At 37.4% G+C, this 24,730-nt stretch overlaps 1 protein-coding gene across 10 annotated transcripts in view; it reads right to left on the bottom strand.

Moving 5' to 3' along the window:
- The window catches only part of SMG7 (SMG7 nonsense mediated mRNA decay factor), a 71,761-nt gene that overhangs the window by 8,364 nt on the left and 38,667 nt on the right, over positions 1 to 24,730 (bottom strand). For 7 of the 10 annotated variants that reach the window (XM_081223501.1, XM_081223497.1, XM_081223499.1 and 4 more), the window contains 11 exons: positions 18,569 to 18,740; positions 16,920 to 16,991; positions 15,662 to 15,812; positions 15,140 to 15,275; positions 10,109 to 10,271; positions 9,609 to 9,765; positions 6,566 to 6,636; positions 5,297 to 5,357; positions 3,748 to 3,867; positions 2,427 to 2,853; positions 193 to 337 (listed from right to left, as the gene is read on the bottom strand). In XM_081223501.1, the coding sequence (XP_081079627.1) occupies positions 193 to 337; positions 2,427 to 2,853; positions 3,748 to 3,867; positions 5,297 to 5,357; positions 6,566 to 6,636; positions 9,609 to 9,765; positions 10,109 to 10,271; positions 15,140 to 15,275; positions 15,662 to 15,812; positions 16,920 to 16,991; positions 18,569 to 18,740 (1,675 nt within the window). The remainder of the gene's footprint in view (positions 1 to 192; positions 338 to 2,426; positions 2,854 to 3,747; positions 3,868 to 5,296; positions 5,358 to 6,565; positions 6,637 to 9,608; positions 9,766 to 10,108; positions 10,272 to 15,139; positions 15,276 to 15,661; positions 15,813 to 16,919; positions 16,992 to 18,568; positions 18,741 to 24,730) is intronic. The other 3 variants (XM_081223502.1, XM_081223505.1, XM_081223498.1) reach the window with 1 other exon arrangement.

The following is a 24,730-nucleotide window of genomic DNA, read 5'->3' as shown; positions in this document are numbered from 1 at the left end:
ACACTTGTACATAAACTACAGAGAAATGGCTCAAAAAACAATTTCATAAACATTAGGGAGAAGAGAACTCCCTTATGCCTTTTAACATTATGGTTTAGTAATGCCACTCAGAGTCTACAATTTCTCAGTGGGTTAAAAGAAACTCCCACACAGATGGAATTCAGCAGAAGAAACTACAAAACATATATTTACCTGGCCGGCTGGGAAGAGGAGGGAAGGCTCCAGGGTGATGAATGGGGATGAACTGGGAGTTACTTGCTTGACTTGGGGCTTGAGTTACAGGTGTTTTCCTGGCTTCAGACACTGGAGTCCTTCTTAATTCTGTCTGGGATTTTACCTATGACCAACCAGAAGCAAAACTATCTATAATAATCTGAAACTCAAACGTGTCAGAAAGAAGCACCTACTCTAAGAAAGTATTTAAAATTCTACTATGTACCCCCCCCAAAAAAAAGTATATGCTGCAGATATTTCACTTCACTAAATTAAAAATGGGAAAGTCAAATTATTTAATTGCCAAGAAAAATTATAAGGGCTTAGTTTTACTTGTCCAATTATTTTGCTTTCACAATATTATAAAAGTACAAAATACAGAAAAGACCTGAGAACTCATTTGTTTTACAAACGAGACACCTGATGCCGACAGGCTTAAAAAGCTGCCTATGATCTTAAGCCACTGTTATGGGCCCCATGGCCCTGTATTCTCTTAATGTACATGAATTATGAATGAATAATGACCACTAATCCACAGATGAGACACTTTTGGCCCTCAGTTTAACTTCATCTGGGCAGCTTTTTTTTTTTTTTTTTTGAGGTACACGGGCCTCTCACTGTTGTGGCCTCTCCTGTTGCGGAGCACAGGCTCCGGACGCGCAGGCTCAGCAGGCATGACTCACGGGCCTAGCCGCTCTGCGGCATGTGGGATCTTCCCGGATCGGGGCATGAACCCGTGTCCCCTGCATCGGCAGGCGGACTCTCAACCACTGCGCCACCAGGGAAGCCCCCATCTGGGCAGCTTTAAGGGTATCAGTCAGGCATCCACCCTCCACCCTGCAACCCTACCACCCCCAGAATAAATAAGGATACTTTCAGCAGTAAGAAACAGGCCTGAGATCCTACACATTGGAGCTGGAGAGAAGTAGATGCCATATGCGCTGCTCAAGTAATGTAAAGATGAGTAAAGTGAGTAAAAATAGGTAGCACTTATAGAAAACTCAGGATGAGGTACAGAGGGTGGTGATATATTGACTACTGTCAGGTTTTCTTTAATCATCAATAGTCAGATTTAAAAAGGATGAGAGACCAGAAAAGAGATTTTATTTTCCATCTGGACCTTTTGGGGAGGCAGTTTCAGAGGACAGAGCCAGAGCAGGCAGGAAGTGCTGAACTCTTTAACCCTAAAACACTGGTCCTGCGGCCTTATAATTCTTTTGTTTTCTTCCTTGCCTTTCCCCAACACCTCTCACTCTCTCTGTGCCTTTCCTCAATTTCTACCATGTTTTTCTGTTTCTTCCCCTATTATTAACCTTAAAACAGAACTACTATGTTCTTATTTCTCCCTTTCCCTGCAAAAAACTGTAAGGGAAATGCACTGCAGGTAATGTTTACTTGCAAGCAGACTTCAAAACTGTAAGATTCCTCATGCCTACTGTAAATAAATACATTTGCCAAAATGTGTTAATAATCAAATGGCTACAAACATTAGCAGTGTTAATAAAACCAGCACAGAGTAAAGACCCTTTTGTTTATATGAAATCATCTGTATCTCCTTGGAAAGGTGTGTGTGCATGTGTGTGTGTGTAAAGGTGTGTGTGTGTGTGTATTTAAAAGAAAAGTCACAAATAACTGAGCAGTGTTTATCCTTTCCCAGCAAGAGACTTGGGTTCTTGCTTTACAAATTACCATGAGCCAGGATAACACTGAGGTTATATAATGCTACTAGCTGGGGCAGGTATAAATGTCAAGGAAAATAGCCTCATCTTTCCCCAAGAATGTATTTTATTTTGTATAGTGAATCTGAAAAACAAAAAACAAAAAACCACCGTGCAAGCCTTCATATACTTGGTTCTATGGGATCTATAAAAGACCCCAAATTTTCCACTGCAGCATTAATAAATCACAATTCTACCTTCCAAAGAAAATATAATTCTTTGTGAAACTGAGAGTTCTGCAACTGGTTATTTCCAGCCACTTAAACTGGAGAGAACTGACAAAAATCAGGTTGAGATTTTTTTCACTGACAATTCCTGAGAGTTGGTGGAGTACCCATCTACCACAGCTCTTGACATGACCTTACTATGCAGCCTTCTAAGAATGCACTGAAGCTTCCAAGATAGTCAATTCTCAAGGCTTTAGGAACAAAATGAAAAATCTTGCCTTTTGTGTGAGCCTTCCTCTACCTGCTTTGTAGTTCAAATACAGCTTACCTGCACTGCCACATTCTGCTTTCCTGTTTCCTGTAACTTTTCTAAGGTGCATTTCTTGGTTTCTGTTTTCCTCTTGTTGTTGTCCTTCTTTCCATCATTCTTAGTTACAGTTATTCCTTTGCTATCGTCCCTTCTCACCTCTTTGGGAGGAAAACTTCTTCCTTGGTCTCTGTTCACTTCTCGTGGCTTAATGTTCTCTTTGAAGGTGACCACTGGTTTCTCTCCTGTGTCACAGTTGTTGCTCAGATTTCGGCCTGTAGACAGCACTGATTTCAGTCCTGGGTTCCCATCCACAGCCAGTGACTCTATGATGGTTGTTTCTTGCAGAATGAGGTTCTCTTTGGCTTCACTGGGGTCTTCCAGTATTAACTCTGGGATTTCTGTGATAAACAACAATTTCCCTACCTCATTTTCACACTGAATCAGCCTAAAAAAGTAAAAATAAATCCATATATGAAAAACACAAATCTAAAAGACAATAACAACTGAACTGTGTATGGGTCCCACAGCCTTAAAATGTGGGAAACAGCAGGGTATAACGGTGTGGATTCAGGTAACATAGAAAGCAGTTATGTAAGCTCAGATTCTCATTATCCCACTGAACATCCCCACCACACATTCCCATGCCCTTTTAATGTTCTCTAATAAGTACAGCTACATTTACTCAGCATGTTTTAAGCACAAGACACTGGACTAGGCCCTTGAAGTAGCTATAATTCCTGTTTTATAGGCGTGAAAACTGAAGCTCAGAGGTATTGTTTATTCAAATATGCAACCATGTGAGTGGCTTACAGTATAATATGAACCTGAATACAAAAATGAATATGAAACAGTTACTGACTTTGGGAACGTTATCATCAACCACAGAGATCCTAAGGACACACACCTGGGGAAGTGGCAGAACTAGACAGTGAATTCAAATCCATCTGGCTCTAATACCTATGCCCTGTCTATTATACACCAACTACCATACCTGCTTTATATTTAACTAGCACCATCCTGGTCTGTCTTGACTGAAACTGACCACCATGCCCCTGTCAATACAAATCACCGTAACTGTGAACATACAATTTAGTTAGATTTATATAGATGTTTATAAATTGGTGAAAAAGCTCATGATAAACAGTGGTGACAAGGCAAACTCCTCTAAAATAGGCAGTGTAATGAGAGAACAGAGGTTAAATAAAGAGATACGTATGATCACTAGGGTCATAGTTTGATGCTGTCTTACCAACATTTTGACTTAAGAGTTTACAATCAATAGCATTATACCAAGTCTAAAACTCATGTGGGGGCTGTGTGTGTGTCCGATGAGGAATACCTTGGCTGATTATCTGCGATCCATTTGCCTATAGAGATCAAGCGCTGCTGTCGTATTTGTCTTTGCTGACCCTCTTTGTCTCCTGTAATACCCTGGTGGCCTTTGGAAAAATCCAAGTTCCTAAAATTGATATAAGCAAATTATAGAAAATTAAACCTAATGAACTGCAATGGTTTCAGATTTTTCCAGACAGGTTAGCTATTTAATGTAAGCAACTGCATTTGTTTGAATTTATTTATGCTCCCAAAGACTGTAAATACAATGAAACAAAGTAGAAAAGACAATATGAAAAATTCACTATATTAATGTGATATTTTTACTTATATTTCACTTTCTCACAGAGGAGCTCAAATAAATCACCATCTTTTATTAGGAAAGATTCTTTTATCCTAAGAATAAAGTTTTCATTAACACTAACCTTGCATTATAAGTAACTTACTTCAAATGACCATGGCAATGCTAAGGGTCTCTGAAATGCCTATTCTAACAAACAGTAGTAATCTATCCACTTTAAGGTGGCCCAATCTAAATCAGAAAAAATGTATACATATCATAAAGTACATAGAGCAAAGAATTAACTGACATTAGAAAGGTAAGTCAACCTAAAAAATAAGGATTTTTGGGCTTCCCTGGTGGCGCAGTGGTTGAGAGTCCGCCTGCCGATGCAGGGGACACGGGTTCGTGCCCCGGTTCGGGAAGATCCCACATGCTGTGGAGCGGCTGGGCCCGTGAGCCATGGCTGCTGAGCCTGGCGTCCGGAGCCTGTGCTCCACAAGGGGAGAGGCCACAACAGTGAGAGGCCCACATACAGCCAAAAAAAAAAAAAAAAAAAAAAAAAAAAAAAAAAAAAAAAAAAAAAAAAAAAAAAAAAAAAAAAAAAATAAGGATTTTTCAGATTTCTCATTAAGCTATCTTTAAAAAAAAAAAAAGAAGAAGCAGCATCTAAGAATTGCTAGGCAGTAGGTCAGATACTAAGGATACAAAGATAAATGAGAAACAGTCCCTACCTTAAGGAACAAATAATTATGATTTAATCTGAAGAAATAAAAGCTAAACAAAGAATAAGAGAAGCATAATAAAGAAGGGTTAGTTTCTTCTGATAAGCTTTGAAAAGATTTCACAGAGTTAAGTGATACCTGATCTGGACCTTGGACAGGTATGGTTAAGTGCTAACAGGTTGGTAAGGGAAGGGCAAAAGAGGAAGTGGGAATGTTCTAGGCATAGCATGAACAAAGTTTTGGAGGAATAAATATACAGAGCTATTCAAGTACAGGACATAGTGTATGTATAATATGTGTAAGAATTGGAGGGGAGGAAGGTGAAAGTGGCAGGAAATATGACTGAAAAACTAAGCATTTGGACACTAAGCTAAAAAAGATATTATAACAACTGGGGATGGGTAAATTGAAGTTTTTGTATTAGTAATGGGACATCATCAAGCCTGTACTTTAAAAATATAATTGCTGAAGCAGAGTAGAATGGACAATATAGGGAAGTTGATTAGGAAGCTTTTTTATACTCTAGGTAAACAGTGATAAAAGCCATCTACCTGAAAGAAGGTCTCAAAGCCAAGAATCCTTGTAACTCAAACTCCTCTGGAAGTGGTGTAGCTACAGAAGGGCAGAAAACAAGATTCGTAAATATCTTAATTAAAATATTGTCATTCAGCAGGATATTACTTCTTAAATTAAAAAAAAGAGTATTTTTTTAGACAGAAAGAAACTATAATGCTCATAGTTCTCTGCTCTTCTTTATAGTAATTTTGATTGAATAACTTACCTGTCAAACCCCTGCATGTTGCCTTTGGGCCCTAGACATTGTCCTAATACTCACCTACTACTCAGTGCTGAGGAGGATGGGTAAAATGGACTTCTTTTCCCCCTAGCAGCCTTAAAGATTCAAAGCCTCAGATCCATTAATCACAATGTTTAGATTATCTCCTTGTTAACTCAAAGTATTGAATACCAACATTGACATCGCTTGGGAGCTTGTAAGAAATACAGAATCTTGGGCATTCTCCTAAACCTACTGAGTCATAAACTGCATTTTAACAAGATCCCAAGTGATTCATTTGCAAATATGATGCTTGAGGGGCACTGATGTAATGGAAGAAAAATAATCAGAAAGGAGTCAACTACGGACTGTTCAGTGCAGGATTATTTATAATGGGGAAATTTTTTAAGCAAATGGACAATGATAAAATAAATTATGGCAGAGCCACAGGACAGAATATTAAGCAGCCTGTAAAAATCATGTTCCAAAATGTTTAAATGACAAAGGAAAAGGCTAACAATGTGTTAAATTATAAAGCAGGTACAAAGTTGTATCTGATATCAATCACATGCAGGTTGTGTGTATGTACACATAAGTAAAAGCTTCAAAGAAAATACACTATCATGTGAATAGTACAGAAGTATCTCTGTATGAAAGAATTAAGGGTGACTTGTGTTATGTTTGTATGTCCCAAATGTTCTATGATAAGCAAGTATTACTTTGAAAGAATAATGTTGTTCACATTAGTTCCTTAAAAAAAGCTACTAAGAGTGAGGAAGGAAGGAAGATGGAAAGAATCTGAAGGTACTACACTCTCTGGACTCCTATGCAAATGGAGCTAAACAAGAGAATAAGCTGCTGAGAGAATTGGAAGAACATTACCTCTATTTCCACCCACTTAATCAATACAGAGCTCAATGTCACTTCTGAGTTACTACATTTAAAGTCAAACACTTAAGAACAAAACCCTGTTTTTCTCTGGCCTTAAGCCCACTATTAGTGATGGAGAACAATGTTAGCGACACAAGGTTAAGGTAGCCCTTACCATTAGTACTTGAAAGATCCTCTTCATGGGGATGGAAACTATTCAGAAGAGAAATTAGCCAAGGCCAAATGCTGTAAATTAAACAGATAGTTCAGACTTTATTTTTGCATGAAAAACCAGAACACTAATAAGCCATGGAAGTGTTACCTACAGGACCGTGACTATGTATTTTTCCCTTGCTTCAGCATTTTAAAGGCTGTATGATTTCCTAAAACATATTTCCAAATGTGTCTAGATAAGATACACCAAAAGGGCCAAATTTCCATGATAGACACCTACTACTGTAGATCGTTTCCCAGGCTCCTAATTTCACAAGTAGCAAAATTAATTTGTCAGTTTTAAACACTGATATTTACTGAGAAAACTTTGACCAGAGAAATAGCACATTATGTTTTTATAGTTTTCACATACATTATCAGTTGTGGAACCCATTACTAGTCTTTAATCTGTGATGGGGGTGTGGTTACATCATAGTCAAATCACATTCTCTGTTCAAAGTGATGACTATGCCTTTTTATGATACAACAAAATCCACACATTGCTGTAATATCCTTACCTCTGTTTCCTAATACAAAATTTTTGCCAAAGTTTGCAAAATATTAAAAAATATTCTTAATATTTAGTTAAAACATTAAAAATAATCATGATCTACTGAAGTTAACATTAAGGTTTTCTTGAAATATTTAATAACCAATGTTGGTGAAAAGTGTGTTTTAAAAAAAGAAAGCCCAAGGTGAGTTGCCCAGGATAGAGAAATTGGATGTACATCACCACATCACAGAAAAAAGCTGGAAGTCGACAACTATTTCTGACAGTTGTACACTTTGAAACATGAGAATATGCTGCTTAAAAATATATAAATGAATAATATAGAAAAAATATATAAGGAAATAAACACTGAAGAATAAATGTCTGCTACAAGTCTTTGGGGATGTAACAAATTACGAGACAGTTGAAAAAGAAGGTTAATAACCCAAAAAAGAAGGTTAGACTAGAACAACAATGTCTTTATGCAACAAATATGAGATCTCAAGAAATAGACTACAGAGTAAGAGTGTGAGAAATGACTTAATGATATATTGCTTTACCCCACTGTGGGTTACTTAAGTCTAACTTTGCTTTCTACAAAGGAAAAAAATACATCACTATTTCATGCATTTGTTAGCTTAAGATAACATACTCTCAAAAAAAGTACAGAAGAAAAGTTCTAGAAATTGTAATGGCCCAAAAGCAAGAAACTGAAGGTTATTTGAATATATATAAAACTTTGAGTTCACAAAGAGGAATTGTTTTTTTCATCATTTAAAAGATATAAATGAAGATTATTACACCTTGATATATCAGACATGTAAGGAAAATCTTCAGTTTTAGAGAAATACCCAACACTAGCCTAAAATGAGTAGTAACATAATTTAAGACAGAATGAAATACCTGCACGGCCATAATTCTAAAGATCCCAACAAATCTAAGAGAAGGAATGGGGAAAAGAAAATGATAGGGAAGAAAAAGGAAAAAAGTTTGTAAATAAACTGTTCCTTCTGGATGAATATCCTTTGCAACAATAAGAAATGGGAATGCACTGGGAGTTCCCTGGTGGTCTAGTGGTTAGGACTCGGCACATGGCCCGGGTTCAGTCCCTGGTCAGGGAACTGAGATCCTGTAAGCTGCGTGGCATGGCCAAAATAAAATTAAAAAGAGAAAGGAAAAAAAAAAAAAAAGAGAAAGAAATGGGAATGCACAGAATGGGCCTAAAAGATCACTGTATAGGAACAAAAAACCGAATAAAAATATCAAAGCTTCTTTCACAGCATTACTGATACAAGTTACTGAACCAAACACAAGTTCTAAAGTACACACGGGAAGGAAAAATGTATACCTCTGGTCGAGAAATGAAAACCCAGTGCGAGAAAGCAATGTCTAAAAATATGTATGACTTACTAATACCTACATTGGCACAGAAAGGAGATGTGTAGTATGCTGTACTATGTTGCTAAACTCTATTCATGACAATGTCAAAAATGAAGGCGCTTTGGGCTTCCCTGGTGGCGCAGTGGTTGAGAGTCCGCCTGCCGATGCAGGGGATGCGGGTTCGTGCCCCGGTCTGGGAAGATCCCACATGACACGGAGCAGCTAGGCCCGTGAGCCATGGCCGCTGAGCCTGCGCGTCCGGAGCTTGTGCTCTGCAATGGGAGAGGCCACAACAGTGAGAGGCCCGCATACCGCAAAAAAAAAAAAAAAAATGAAGGCGCTTAAAGTTAGGTTTGAGGGGAAAAGAGGAAAGAGAAGTATGCAGTAAGAGGGATCACAGGGTCTTAAACGTGGCTTGGACATTTTCTAGGTTGTGACCTTGGTCCATGTGTAGATACTGGGCCACAAAGCAGATATTTCAGAGACTCTCCTAATATCCACCATCAAAATATGCAGGGGAGGAACTTCCCACTCACTGCAAAGCCTTACTGGAAATATTTATTCCTATAATCAAAGGTAAACTGAAAGCTTTCATTTGTCACTGTAAAATGAATAGTTCCTAAGAACTGTCAGAATTATTCTGAGTAGAAATTACAGAGAAAATAGTGACAGCCAAAATAACTTCCAATCTTCTATGCTTAAAACAAATATAACTCAAATTGGGTGTTACTAAAAGGCAACAAGCAGCTTATGTACAGAAAAGAATGGAAGAAGTAAAAATCTCTTCCCTTCAACTCCTAAGCATAAAATTGGGGCATATTATAATGAATAAGAAACAAACTGGTTTTATTTCTATTTCATTTTGAAATGTGAAAAATGCCTTTTCCCCAGGATGGCAACCAGGAACAGGGGGAGCACACTGGGAGTCAGAAATCCTTAAGACTGTGCCTCATATGAAGAATTCAAACAAATAAATAAAAAGCATACAAAGAAGTCTTCAGTTCAATTTCTAGAGAGTAGGTGGAAAATACAAAGGCTTCCATTATTCCAATACTGTTTTAGAAGGCAGTTTCTACATATCTGAATATCAAACAAACAAAGCACACAAGCTAACATGAAACTCCGAGACACTTACTACTGTCTTTCATCCACCACTGCCTCCTGAAAGACCCTGGGTCTGAGTCTCAGCCAGTCCATGGAGACCTTGACTGCAGGTAGGGGATAGGCATTGTAGGATTCCTCCTGAGACTTGTTCTGGAGAGGACACTTGCACAGGATGCCAAGAAAAGACACTTAAAAGAAAAAATGTGTTCAGAGAGCATAAGATATTTGAAATTGTGTACCAGTCTGAATTAAAATATTATGAGCCTCCTGCTGTATCCTACTTAATACTTAAATATCTTACAGCTTCTTTCTAAAAAGGCATTTTCTTTCCTATGTTAAAAATGTTATAGATACAGTTGTTGAGGGGGTGTCAGCAGATAAAAGGACAGAACTTAGGGTTTAGGCCTCCTGATTCAATATTAAGAAATATAGGACACTTTTTAAGGTTACTAATGCTTTGTTATAATGAAATGCCTAAGATCATGCTTTCCAAAGAAGATGGCACAGAAAGTTAAATGATTTAATACTCACTAAAGAGGGCCAGCAACTGTGTCCAACACAGCTGCTCATCTTGGCTATAACTATGCTGTTCCGTTTCATTGCTAAAGTCACGAAGGTGATGAAGTTGAAACAGGTTAATGACAGTGACATGAACTAACTGCTGAGAGTTGAAAGCTTTTTGGAATAGCAGCCTCTGTAAAAGAAGACAGGAATATTGAATAAATTATCAAGAACAGAAGCCATCTTTGACACAAGAATTAAACTGGCAGTCTGCATTTAAAGTCACAAAGGTAACATTTATAGATGAGTATTTTAATTGAGTCTGACATGGTCTGATGCTTCTCATGTTGACTTTTTGCCTTGAAAGGATTAAACCCAGACACCACAGAGCTGTTTGAGCTTTTTTTTAAAAACAATACTTTTTTCCATGAGAAACTATACATAAATATATATTTTATAATTTTTAAAAATACATTTATTTATTTATTTATGGCTGTATTGGGTCTTTATTGCTGCGCGTGGGCTTTCTCTAGTTGTGGTGAGTGGGGGCTACTCTTCATTGTAGTGCATGGGCTTCCCATTGTGGTGGCTTCTCTTGTTGCGGAGCATGGGCTTTAGGCGTGAGGGCTTCAGTAGTTGTGTCACATGGGCTCAGTAGTTGTGGCACACGGGCTTAGTTGCTCTGCAGCATGTGGCATCTTCCCAGACCAGGGCTCGAACCTGTGTCCCCTGCATTGGCAGGTGGACTCTTAACCACTGCGCCACCAGGCAAGTCCCTGTATATTTTTTTAATATGATCTGAGACAAACATTTTAGGGGACTATCAAAAAATTTATACATCTAGGGCTTCCCTGGTGGCGCAGTCGTTGAGAGTCCGCCTGCCGATGCAGGGGACACGGGTTCGTGCCCCGGTCCAGGAGGATCCCATGTGCTGCGGAGCGGCTGGGCCCGTGAGCCACGGCCGCTGAGCCTGCGCGACCGGAGCCTGTGCTCCGCAATGGGAGAGGCCACAGCAGTGAGAGGCCCGCGTACCGCAAAAAAAAAATAAAATAAAAAAAATAAAAATTTATACATCTTAATCCATTAGAAGCTGTTTTATAAGAGATGCAAACATACTAAAATATTAAACTAGGACCAATGACTAGAAAGTAGGTGCACAGAGTGAAAATCAAAATTTCGAATAAAAAGACTCAAAAAATATGTTTTGAACGCTTGGCACATAACAGATGACTTAAAAAAATCTGTCATAAGATTTACTCTTTCAAAGGCTTGACACATTTAAAGAAACTTACTTATTTATTTTTAATATTTTTTATTGATTGATTGATTGATTGATTGGCCCTGTCAGGTCTTAGTTGCAGCATGTGGGATCTTTTGTCGCGGCGTGCAGGCTTCTCTCTAGTTGTCGTGCGCAGGTTCCACAACGTACAGGCTCAGTAGTTGCAGCACGTGTGCTTAGCTGCCCTGAGGCATGTGGGATCTTAGCTCCCCAACCAGGGGTTGAACCCATGTCCCCTGCATTGGAAGGCGGATTCTTAACCACTGGACCACCAGGGAAGTCCCAAAAGAAACTTATTTATAAATGAGATATATAGCAAGAACATATCTGGAACACAGGGTAAATGGTAAACTAAAGCAATCATTAACAAGTGTTATAGGTGCTTCAACAAATTATTACACTTACATTTTCCCCTATTAGAAAAGCATGGTCTTCATAATCAAATTTCTTTTACTTAATAACTAAGTGTTCACAGTGACCTGCTAATAAGCACTATACGGAAAAATTCACTACATGCTCTCAGTTAGCCTTAACTTCATCACCCTTCTACCTTAATATCTACAGTAATTTAGATTATTCCCATATAAAATATTTTTCAAACACAAGTTCCTAACAAAGTTGATAGCTATTAGAGATGATGCCTGGCTTTGCCCTACACTTTAGCATAGCCAAGTACTCTCCCTCCCCAGGGAAAATTTTTGGAGAAAGTGGGCAATTCACTGTCACTAACCTTATGGTGGGAAACAGAAAACTACTTACAGTTCTACCAGCAGTGACAAGAGATCCTACCATCTCAGAAATTTACAGCTGCCTTTGTCTAGCCTATTTGAGATTTTTTTTTTTACACAGTTAAAGAATCTGAAATATCCATAATAAGTTCTATAATTCTACTAATAAGACCTTTCACGTTATCATTGGGAAAAAATACAATTCTACTTTTCTTTAACTCTGTTCTCCCTATCATCTCTCTGTTTCCTTGTCATCTGCCTTTCCAGTATATACATCAAGAATGCTCACTCCTTTTCTAAAAGATATCGACCATTTTTCTTTCCTCTACTCCGTATGTCCTGAAATGCTATCTCTTCTCCAGAGTTCTCCCACAAAACTTCTCCCTCCATCTCTACATCCAACCTTATAGATCAAGCTGATCATTTACAGAAATGCATAATATTGGCATGAGAATATTAATTTGTATTTTTCAAAAGGCATTTTTTCCTGTAAGCATAGTTTATAGCAATGTATCCCTTGTATCTATAAATCCACTGGCATTTATTCTAGAAGGTGATGTCCTACCGAACAAATCCTAGCCCTTTAAAAAATTTTTTCTAGTGTATGCACAGAAACATTAAAGCATATGAGTGCAGCCTACCTAGTACTAGCAAATGATAATGTAAGTTCATGAACACACAGACTTTGTCTTGTTCTCCCCTGTATATCTCTAAGAGCTTCAGAAAAGTAAACAGTAGACAGTAGGTACTCAAACACTTAGTGAAGGAATAACCCAGGCCTTTAGAAGTAAATATGTAATTATTCAGTTGTAATTTCATAACATTTGGATTGTATTTTAGTAAACAAGAGGAGTTCCCTGGGAACAAAATCAAACCAGAACTGACTTATTGTTCCTCAAAGACACTTTCAACAGCAGCTGAGGAATATACTGAACTAAATACCATTAAGAAACAGCACAGGGCTTCCCTGGTGGCGCAGTGGTTGAGAGTCTGCCTGCCGATGCAGGAGATGCGGGTTCGTGCCCCGGTCCGGGAAGATCCCACATGCTGCGGAGTGGCTGGGCCCGTGAGCCATGGCCGCTGAGCCTGCGCGTCCGGAGCCTGTGCTCCAAAACGGGAGAGGCCACAACAGAGAGAGGCCCACGTACCGCACAAAAAAAAAAAAAAAAAGAAACAGCACACATTTAACAGACAGAAAAAGCCTTGTATCTCAATTCCTAAATCCCAGGCCTTAAGTCCTTCAACGAACCTCAAGTTGGTACATGTTTCTGCTGAGTAGCTAAAGACTTGCTAGTTAGACAGATACACTGATGTTTACATGTGGATATCACTAATTATCTATAAAGGCTTTAGAAATACTTACTCAACTATGCTAAAATTTCACTCCAACAACGTTCTTCTGACATTTCAGTACTGGGTGAGGTTTAAAATAGATCTGCCTCGTACTATGTTTAACTTCAGAGTGTTGGAATGATATTTCAAAGTGTATTTTAGCAATTGCCCACATACACTCACCAGAACTTCACATTCAGAAATATATCTGAAGAGAGTATTAGTATTTGAGGTTGAACCAAATACAAAATTGACTAGATTCTATACAAGAATAACTTACATAGAGAAGATCTCACTAAGGTAGGTCCCCCCTTCCTCCCCATTTAGGGAGTATATCTTTCACAGAACCAGAGCTGGAAGCAAGATCAAAACGTCATCTGGTCCAACTCCCTGCTAGTTAATGGGACTGCACCTAAACCATCCAAGAAAGATGGCTGTCAATCCGACTCTTAATCTCTCAAAAGAGAGACCCCCTCAGTAACCCCCTACAGTCTCTATTTAAATTTTAAGATTTTATTTCTGACCTCAGGAAGACAAAGGTGTGTTATTTTAAAATAATCCTTCGTATAACTGAGAACTTATAATGAAACTATTTAGCCTTATTTGTTCTTTCTAGGCTGAACAGCCTAGGGCTCTAAAAAATTGGTTGTTTCTTTCATGTACCCAACTCTATAAATCATGGGCTAAATTTAAATAGGTCACTAAGAGAAGCAAAGAACAGAAGGGGACTCTAGAAGCTTATTTTAAAACAAACTGTGTCTATTATAGTTATTTAGTATGATCTCTTACACATAAAAAGTATCAACTAAAAATGATTATCTGCAAAAACTATTTCACACTGACTATATTTGGCCAATTTATTATCTCAACTGTCTAAGTTCAACAATCTCTGGAATGTGAAACTTTTATAATACTTATAAAACTGTAAAGTAGTTACAGACAATTCCCCAAGTGTATAGATACTCAGAAGTAACCAAGAAATATAAAATGTTCTTTGAGACTGTCTTGTTTACTGTTGATTCTAGTGACTAAAACAGTGACTGATACATACTAGTCAAATATTTGTTGAATAAATGAACTAAAAATAAAATTAATACTAATACTTAATTTTGACTCCTTCAATATTATATAAATTATACATTTAAGCTGCTAATTTAATATACTAATAAAAAATTATTTTCATATATATAATTAGAACAAAGGTTACTTAATTTTATCTCCTTATACAAATTAGTACAACATATTCCTGCTGAATGAAACTCTCATTACATTCCTTCAATCAAGCACAAACTCTGATAGATCAAAGCACAATGAGAACAATGCGCTCGGTTTGCAGAATGGGATTACTATCTATGAAGTAGGTAACAGAATCATATCTAAATACAGAAACCATCAAATGTAGGACTTCCAAACCTGAGAAAAGAAAGGTGCTTGGTCTGAGAAGGAAAGAGGAAAAATTGTTTTTTCCCACTATGATATTTTCTGCCAAATGATATTTTCAGCTACTTAGTGAAAACACTGCTGCTGTATTTCTTTATATAGACAGCACCTCAGTTTAAAGTGAAGGAATGCTGTATGCAAGAATTTCACATGCTTTAAATTTAGTTTTTATCAACAGTTTGCAATTAAGTAATGACATAAAAAGTGAGAGTAAGCCTCCTCCAAATCTTATGCTTCCTCATTTAGACAAGACAAAAAATTCTCTATTTAAAAAAATCTAACCTTAAACTGTTCTTCCAATTTCTCTCGAAGAGGGCTCAACTTTTCCAAGCTCTTACTCAGGTACACATGACCATGGAACTTAATAAAGGCCTTGATGAAGTCAGAAACACCCCATTTGGTTTTCACCTCATCCCGGCTGAAACGAAAGAAAAACTTCCATGAATCTTAAGCAACAAAATGGCTAAAACCTCTTACAGGAGAGACTTGGATTTGCAAAAACACATTATTTGAGCACCTGTGACTCAAGGAGAGGATTCGGCATCTGACTGACTTTTCAACTGCAACACACTCAGATGAGTCAGTACTCAGCAGCCTGTACTCCTCCACTGGGAACAAATCAGAGGCTGACTGGTTGAAATTCAGTGATGACTACATGCAAAACTACTGTAATGTATATGTTTAGAAATTAGGCAAACCTAAGAGAAGAGAAGCATAGGTAACTGGCCATTATTTCTTACATGCCCAAATTTGAGGGGTGAAGGCCACCAGGTTACAAAGTCCTCTTGGAAAAGTCAACCCTACCTTTCCAGTGCTTTAGAAAGTGCTTTTTGTAGATTAGTAGAGGCAGCTGGGAAAGGGAACTTCACAGCAATGCTTCTGCAGTAGTAGAAAATTGTGGTCAGATGGTCTCCTTTGGAAGAAGCTAAGATAGCCAACTGATTGTAAGGCTGACCTAGAGGAGAAAGTTAAGATTCTAAAGCAACCCAAAATGCATGAAGTCTTGCTATCAGAACATAGAAGGTCAGTTTTAAAATCTTTATATTAACAACGGGGAGTATTTCATGAAGTAAATCTCATGCCTACCTCATTAAAAATGGCATAATGTAAAACAGCACACGTCAGCTATGGTACATATTATATTTAGGTTGAAAAGTCACATAATTAGGATGAAGAGCACAATAAGTTCAAGTAAGACTTCAGAAAGGGCTAGACAATAAATATTTTTGGCTTTGTGGATCTAAGAGTCTTTATCACGACTATTCAACTCTGCCACTGTAGTGGGAAAGCAGCCACAGACAACATGAAATAATTTGTCCAACTGCCATCCCTGCCTTTAAGCGGCTCCTTTAGAATTTAAAGGACTTTCAATGTGGCTTAACAAGAATGTAGATCACCAAACATCTACAGTAATTTAATTCAAGAATCACCGCTAATGCCTATCTTGGGAGCCATCAAAAGACAAAAGCATTATCTTTTAGTAATAAGAGATAATTTTTCTAGGAGGGAAATGATGGTATTAAAAAGAAAATTAGGGGGGCTTCCCTGGTGGCGCAGTGGTTGAGAGTTCGCCTGCCAATGCAGGGGACGCGGGTTCGTGCCCTGGTCCAGGAAGATCCCACATGCCGCGGAGCGGCTGGGCCCGTGAGCCATGGCCGCTGAGTCTGCGCGTCTGGAGCCTGTGCTCCGCAACGGGAGAGGCCACAACAGTGAGAGGCCCGCATACCGCAAAAAAAAAAAAAAATCAGGCACATATTTAAAAAAAAAAAAAGAAAATTATTCTATAAGTAATTAAGGAAGCCAGAGTTGTTGAAACAATTTTAGATCACATTAGGAGATATTCTATTTATATTGCTCTACTGACAATTATAATATTAGTTTAAAAAATTTATTTCCAGATACAGAGAATGTACAGTTAAAAGGAAAAATATAATAATCAATACCAAAACTCAACATTTTTTGGTTTCTTAACACTTAAAAGATGAGCCTTGAACTATTTACCATTTTTCTATATCTAGAGTAAAGTGTCATAATCAACCACAAGTTGACATGGCCCACTCACCATTAGAGGGGACAAGCTGAGCCGCATGCCTATAGTAGGACTCTGCCTGGCTGGTCTGGTTTCTGTATCGAGCTGAGAGGAGGAAAAAGGAAGTTTCGTTTAAAAACAAACAAACAAACAAACAGATAAAACAAGCATTAGGGTAATATTTCCAAAACAACTATAGTTTAACAATTTAAAATTAATAAACACATTAAAATTAAATTAAGATGATTAAAAACAGAAAATATTTTAAAACAAATTAACTATAGGATTATGTGTGAAGTGTCTATCCGGCCTTCCCTATTTGGGACATTCAGCATGTAACCAATTTTAAAGCTTACCTAGCCCCCTTTTTCAGGTCCTCTAGTGTCATGCATCACCAGCTCCCACTATGGACTATGCTGGTGACCTGGAGCCGGCCCACAAGAAGGGGTGAGTTATATGGCACTTAAAAACAAAACAAAACAAAAAACACTATACAATATGATCTGAAATTTATGTATTTCTTCAATATCTTATAAAGTGATTTTGAAAAATGCTTCATACCGGACTTCCCTGGTAGCACAGTGGTTAAGAGTCCACCTGCCAATGCAGGGGACACGGGTTCGACCCCTGGTCTAGGAAGATCCCACATGCCGCGGAGCAACTAAGCCTGTGCACCACAACTACTGAGCCTGCGCTCTAGAGCCCGCGAGCCACAACTACTGAGCCCGTGTGCCACAACTACTGAAGCCCGCGCGCCTAGAGCCCGAGCTCTGCAACAAGAGAAGCCACCGCAATGAGAAGCCCGTGCACCGTAACAAAGAGTAGCCCCTGCTCGCCACAACTAGAGAAAGCCTGCGTGCAGCAACAAAGACCCAACGCAGCCAAAAATAAATAAATAAATTTTCTTGAAAAATACCTCATACCTATTGCAATATATTTAAGTGTGTGCAAAGAATACATTGAAAGCAAAACCAATCTAAATATACTACTCACTGAATCTCCCTGTAGAAATTTTAGTGCTTACTTTGATGTGACCTCTCATGGAGTCAATGATTTATGACAACAAGAAATCTAAAATCTTTGAACTTAAAGCAGTAATGCTCTCCATTCCTTGTTATTTGAGGACAGCCAAAACATAATCCTATAGTTAATTTGTTTTACAACCCTTTTAGGTCACCTTAAAGGAATGAACAAGAATAAATAAGTTATATAACATTCCCAGATAAAATATATAAAATGGAAATACAAATCTAACTTTAAAGAGGAAACAATTAAAAATGAGCTTTTAATGCACTGGTAGGAAGAAAAAAAAGGCAATCTAAGCTTCAGAATGACTTATTTTTATAAACCCCACAATTCCAAAGGAGTACAGACTTTAGAAAATATTATGGCACCACTTTGAAAAATTTAGCTTTGATTACATTTTTGCTGGTTTATTATTTGCCTACATCTGCATAAAGTCTGAATAAAATTTAAATCTGAATATGAAAGTTACTTCCTTCAAGATCCTTTGCCAATCCCAAAGCATTCCGAAAATCTAGGTTCCTTAAAATACATTTTATAGTTTCCTCTTATGACAATCTAAGTTGTGTGTGTATTTTTAAAGGAAAATAATTTCTTTCTGTGACTACTCCAAAGAAAAGCATGAATGCATTATCAATTCCTTCACACCAATGGCTCACCAATGTCTCCAAGGTGGACGAGGCAGTGCTGGCAGATATAAGAACAGGAACTAGACTGTGGCTTCACTATGGCGCTGGTATGCGTCTGTTTATTGCTGATAATTCCCAATTGGGAAGACTTCACACGGCATGGTAAATCTACATTAAACACTGTACACAGTTCTTGTAATAACTAAAAGGAGAACATAAGCAAGATTCAGTATTGAGTCAGAACTGGTAAGTCAGAAGTACTCTAACAGTAAAGTTTGCATGTGTAAGTAATATCGCATACTTCTGACACCTGAGATAGGATAACCTCGCGTAGGATAACTAGTAACATTCATTACAAATCACATCTTTTGACTTCTCAAGTATTAGAGCAATCTAGGATGTACATCTAAAAGGAAAAGCAGCATTAAAAAAAGGACCACTTAAGGAGGGTATTCAGACTCATTCAGCAAGCAGCTCCATGAAATTATCTATCTATCTATCTATCTATCTATCTATCTATCTATCTATCTATCTATCTTCTTTTCCTCTTAGAAACACACAAAACCCATTAAACACTGGTGGTTGGTTACAAATTTGACTTAAATACAAACCAACCTATTTGGCAGACTTCAGGAGTTTCTTGAGACTTATTTTGTTAAGCCCAAGGTCAACTTGTGCCTTTGCATACACAAAAGGTCTCATGGTACTACAGGTCTGGAAGGAACTTCCGATATTAAGTAGAGCACCCGCTCTTTCTTCCTTTCTTCTCTAGTCTTATGGTATAAGAGGGTTCCTCTTCCTGGTCAGAGATAATTTCTCTGCCTGAGCATGCTATTTCATTCTTTTCTGCCTCCTGCCTGTCATCCTCTCATTTTTTAAATCTACTTTCAACTTCTCAAGCTTCTTTGCTGTGGCCTATAAAGTGTTGCCCACGAAAAATAAACAATAAGTATTATTATTAAAAAAACCACAACACACAGAACAAAAGCACTTTCCCTTGACTCTAGATTTCTCCTTTAGCAGCCTTCTAATGTCTCTTCTTCTCAACCAAATTCCTTCAAAAGAGGCCACGTGTCATATCTACTTTCTCAATTCCTGTTCACTCCTTAGTCCATTATGATCTGACTTCCACACAACCCCTTCTCTCCCCATTCCAACATCCACAACCACTCTACTGAAACTGCTGTCTGTATGACAACTGGTTATAAATAAGCAAATACAATGGACATTTCCTAGTCATCATCTTACTGGACCTCTCTGCTATATTTAAAACAGTTGATGTTATGGTTGATCACGGAGCTTTTCTAGTTCTTTTTATCTTGCCTTTCAGTGTCCTTCATTCAAAGGCTTTTCTCCTCCCACCTTAATCTCCTCAAGGGTTTCATTCTTGGCCCCCACGCAGCTCTTCACACTCTATTCTCATTCATTCAAGTATTTACTTACAAATATAATCATTCACATATTTGGTTACTGTATCACACACCATGGTAGGCAACAGAGACACAGAGATGAATTAAAAAAAATCTGTGTCCTTAAAGAGTTCATAGCTAAATGAGCAAGACAGGTATATAAAGTAGGGAGGAAACAGCAGGAGAGAGGAGGAAGGGAGGGAAAGATACCAAACATGACAGCATAAGCCAACAGAATATTCTTCATTTATAATTAACTTCATTCCCTGGGTTATTTGATACATTTGTCTCACTTTCTCCTTGTGATAAACTGGTAGCAATACAGTATGTAGATATGAAGCTCCATTTTTTCAGATGAGGATATGAAAACAAAAATATCGAGTCATTTGACTAAGGTTACAGAATTAGAAATATCTTGATTCTATCACCACTCTAATATGCGCAGAGTTCACAATACAAAATAAAACACCTTGAGCACCCAACTCAGGATATAAAATGTCCCACTGTTTTCCTAAGATAAAAACCACCTCCATAACCAAATATAAAATCCTGTATTCCCTTCTCATGAAGCACAGCAATTATCTACATCTTTACTTATACCTGTACATTTCTAATGGGCAAGAAATTTGCTGACATAAAACTGAGTAAAGAAAATTAGTGCCCAGAATGGCCAGAGTCTGGAAATATAAAAAAGCAAGAAGTACAAGAAAGGAACAAAAAATGGAAGAAACCCAAAAACAGATGATTGTGGAAGATGGCAAGAAGAAACATAACAGAGCATAAAGAACTGAGTTCAACAGGTACTTAAAGAACAGACTGGAAAATTAGGCAAGGTTGAATATCTATCAAAAAGAAAAAAGAAAAGTTCATGAAAAGTAAATCAAGTATGGTTGAAACTTCATGTGAATGTCTTATGATAAAATTTTTGCCAGAACCCAGGAGTTGTAGGTAGAGATACCAGAAAAGTTCCTGCTGGTTCAGGATTCCAGGTGAGAGAGCACTAGTTTAGAGGCAGAAACGAAGTAGAACTAAAGAAGAGAAACACATGTTTAATAAGTTGAACAAAACTATATTTGGCAATTATTCTGTGAAAACTCTTTTATACTATTAGCTCTTCACTCTACACTAAGAACTGAGAACTAACTATGAAGATACAGAATACCATCTTTTAATTTACTATAGAAACTTAATGATAATGCTTTCTTTTGGGCTCCCATTTTCTTAGAATAAGGACTACTCTACTGTTCTGTTCTTTGATGTTTTTAAAAAAAAACCCATACTGCATGATGTTACATCTTTACTTCGATTGGGAGTTTGGTTCTGGCTCGAGGCATCATGCTTGCTTGCTTGCTTGGTTTATTTATTTATGGAGTATAACTGCTTTACAATGTTGTGATAGTTTCTGCTATACAGCAAAGTGAATCAGTTATATGTACACATATATACACTCTTTCTTAGATTTCCTTTCCATTTAAGTCACCACAGAGCACTGACTAGAGTTCCCTGTGCTATATAGTAGGTGTTCATTAGTTATCTATTTTATACAGAGTAGTGTATATATGTCAATCCCAATCTCCCAATTCATCCCCCCCAAACCATGCTTTAAATAGTTAACAAAATATCTAAGTCAAAATCATCTTCACAGGATAATCATGTATCAGTCTCTTGTCAATCCACTCCACTCAGATTTCTATCTCAAGAACTCTACTGCAGACACATTTCATCAAATCCAAGATACCATAAATTATAAGATGAACTATTATTTCCATAACATTGAGGGGAAAAAAAACCAATGCCAATTAAATGGTGACTGACCACCTTTTGTAAACTTATCCCTATCTCAGAGGTGTTAAAATATGAAAAAGTTTTAGAAATGAGGAAATATGGTATTCATTAATTTCACCAATGACTTCCATATTGTCAAATCTAATTGATCACTTTTAAATCACCTTACTTGACTTCTCTGTATCACTCAACAGAGTTGATCACCCCTTCCTCCTGTTGAAATGCTTTTCTCTCTGGCTTCCAAGGCACCACTCTGACTTTCTTCTATTGCAATGTGGCTCCTCCTGTGCCAAACCTGTTCCCACCTAGTCCCATGCCAAACACTAATGTCTAAGTCAAGGTTCTTTATTGTAATCATAAATTTTACTCTGGCCCTGCCCTTTTCACTGAGCTCCAAGCTTATCTAATTACCTATTTGACCCCTCCTCTCCAACAGGCATCTCTCTAATGTAACATGGATAGAGCTGCCTTCTCCTCAGTGTTGCCTATCTCAGTAAATGGTATAACCAGGCAGCTAGCTGCTCAATCTGATAACTCAAGTCATCTTTGACTCTTCCCTTACCCTGATTCCACACATCCAATCCAAACCATCAGGAAGTTCTACTGGCTATACTTCAAAAATCCCTTAATAACCTTCCATTACTACAGCAGCATGCTAACTACCTTCCATTCCTGACCTGCTAATTCGTTCTCCACACAACATCCAAGGTAATCTTTTAAAAATGCAAATCTTATCATGGTATTCCCTTGCCTACTTTCCAATGGCTTGCAACTACACTTAAGATTAAAATTCAAAACTCATCTTAGTCTATAAGGCTGTACAATGATTTGGACTTGGTGTACTTCCCCAATCTGGTAGCTTAATCTGCACTGCATGTCATCAAAAAAGATATATGAACATTACTGTTCACAACATCATTAACTGTTTCAATTATCAAGCCAAAATAACAACAACAAGAAATGCAAGCAACAAGTCCTATTAATGTTGAGATCTGAAAAAAAGTTTATTGTTGCTCATTCTGCAACCGTTGCGATCACTCAACCATTGCCTATGGAATGCAGTGGGGAAAGATCAATGCTTGGTTATAAAAATTTTTTTAAATAAATTTCAAAATTAGATTACTTATATATTTTTCTTTATAAAACAACACTTTGAGACATTTGAATGAGTTTATTATTGACTTGCTTATAAAGTGTTTTTGTAAATAACATGCCCCCTCAACAAAAATGATGATTCTTGCTTTACTTGTCTGGATTTATCAATGTCCAATCAAACCCTTGGAAATGTGTTACATGTATATCACATCATAAAAAAAAGGTTAAGAATCATTTTTCAAGATAACAAACAAGTCTGTGTAATGGCTAATATAAAAATGTATTGCAGAAAGTGGATGCTTTCCCTCTACCTCCACCAGGGCTGGCTGCAGTAAGTCCCTACTACCCCTCCCTCCCTACTTCAGTTGTGTTCACAGTTTAAATTTCTACTACATGAGGGAAGGAAGCGATTTAAGCTGGAGATGAGACTGGAGTTTTAAAACTGGACTATGTTTAAAAACCTAGGAGCAATCAGAACGGTACGAAATCTGTCCAAGATGTTATGACGGGAATCCGGAATTCAACAAAGCATAGTTGAAAGTAGTGAAGTAGGGGTGGGGGCTGGGATACCATTTCTGTCAATACCCCACTGAGCTAAGGCTATTCAATTAACATGTAGAGTCAAATATACACATAACTCTACATCATGATTTTCACTTAATAATAACACAATTTCCTCATCTTAAAAAAAAACTTCATAAATAGGACCTAATTAAACTTAAAACCTTTCACAGAGCAAAGGAAACAGTCAACAAAACGAAAAGACAACCTACTGAATGGGAGAAAATATTTGCAAGTGATATGACTGATAAGGGGTTAATATCCAAAATAATATATAAACAGCTCATACAACTTAATATCAAACAACAACCAGATTAAAAAATGGGCAGAAGACCTGAATAGACATTTTTCCAAAGAAGACATACAGATGACCAACAGGCACACGAAAAGAGGCTCAACATCGCTAATCATCAGAGAAATGCAAATTAAAACTACAATGAGGTATCACCTCACACCTGTCAGAATGGCTATCATCAAAAAGACCACAAATAACAAATGCTGGTGAGGATGTGGAGAAAAGGAAGCCCCCATACACTGCTGGTAGAAATGTAAAATGGTGCAGCCACTGTGGAAAACAGTACGGAGGTTTCTCAAAAAAAATAATAACAGATCTACCATAGGACCCAGCAATTCCACTCCTGGGCATAAATCCAAAAAAAATGGAAACACTAATTCAAAAAGATACATGCACCCCAATATTCACAGTAGCATTATATACAACTGCCAAGATATGGAAGAAACCTAACTGTCCATCAACAGATATTCGAATGGATAAAGATGTGGTGTGTGGCGCTGTGTGTGTGTGTGTCCCCACATACATACATATACAATGAAACAGTACTCAGCTATAAAAAAGAACGAAATTTCGCCACTTGCAACAACATGGATGGACTTGGAAGATGTTATGTTAAATGAAATAAGTCAGGAAGAGAAAGACAAATGCTGCATGTTATCACTTATATGTGGAATCTAAAAAAACAACAAAGCAGTGAATATAACAAAAAAGAAACAGACTCACAGATATAGAGAACAAACTAGTGGTTACCAGCTAGGAGAGGAAAGGGAGAGGGGCAAGATAGGGGTAGGGGATGAAGAGGTACAAACTACTATGTATAAAATAAATAAGCTACAAGGATATATTATACAGCACAGGGAATACAGCCAATATTTATAATAACTATAAATAGAGTATAACCTTTAAAAATTGTAACTATGTTGTACACCTGAAACATAATATTGTACATCAACTAAACCTCAAAAAAAAAATCTTCATAAATACCATTTATAATACTTTCATAATTCCATTTTTCAGATAGGCTATAATTTATTTAACCATTACTCT

Source organism: Mesoplodon bidens (genome assembly GCF_964165515.1).
Source record: "Mesoplodon bidens genome assembly, chromosome: 2".
In the NCBI taxonomy this organism is placed as follows: Eukaryota; Metazoa; Chordata; class Mammalia; order Artiodactyla; family Ziphiidae; genus Mesoplodon; species Mesoplodon bidens.
The sequence above is the reverse complement of the archived record's forward strand: the minus strand, read 5'-3'. Positions and strand labels throughout refer to the sequence as shown.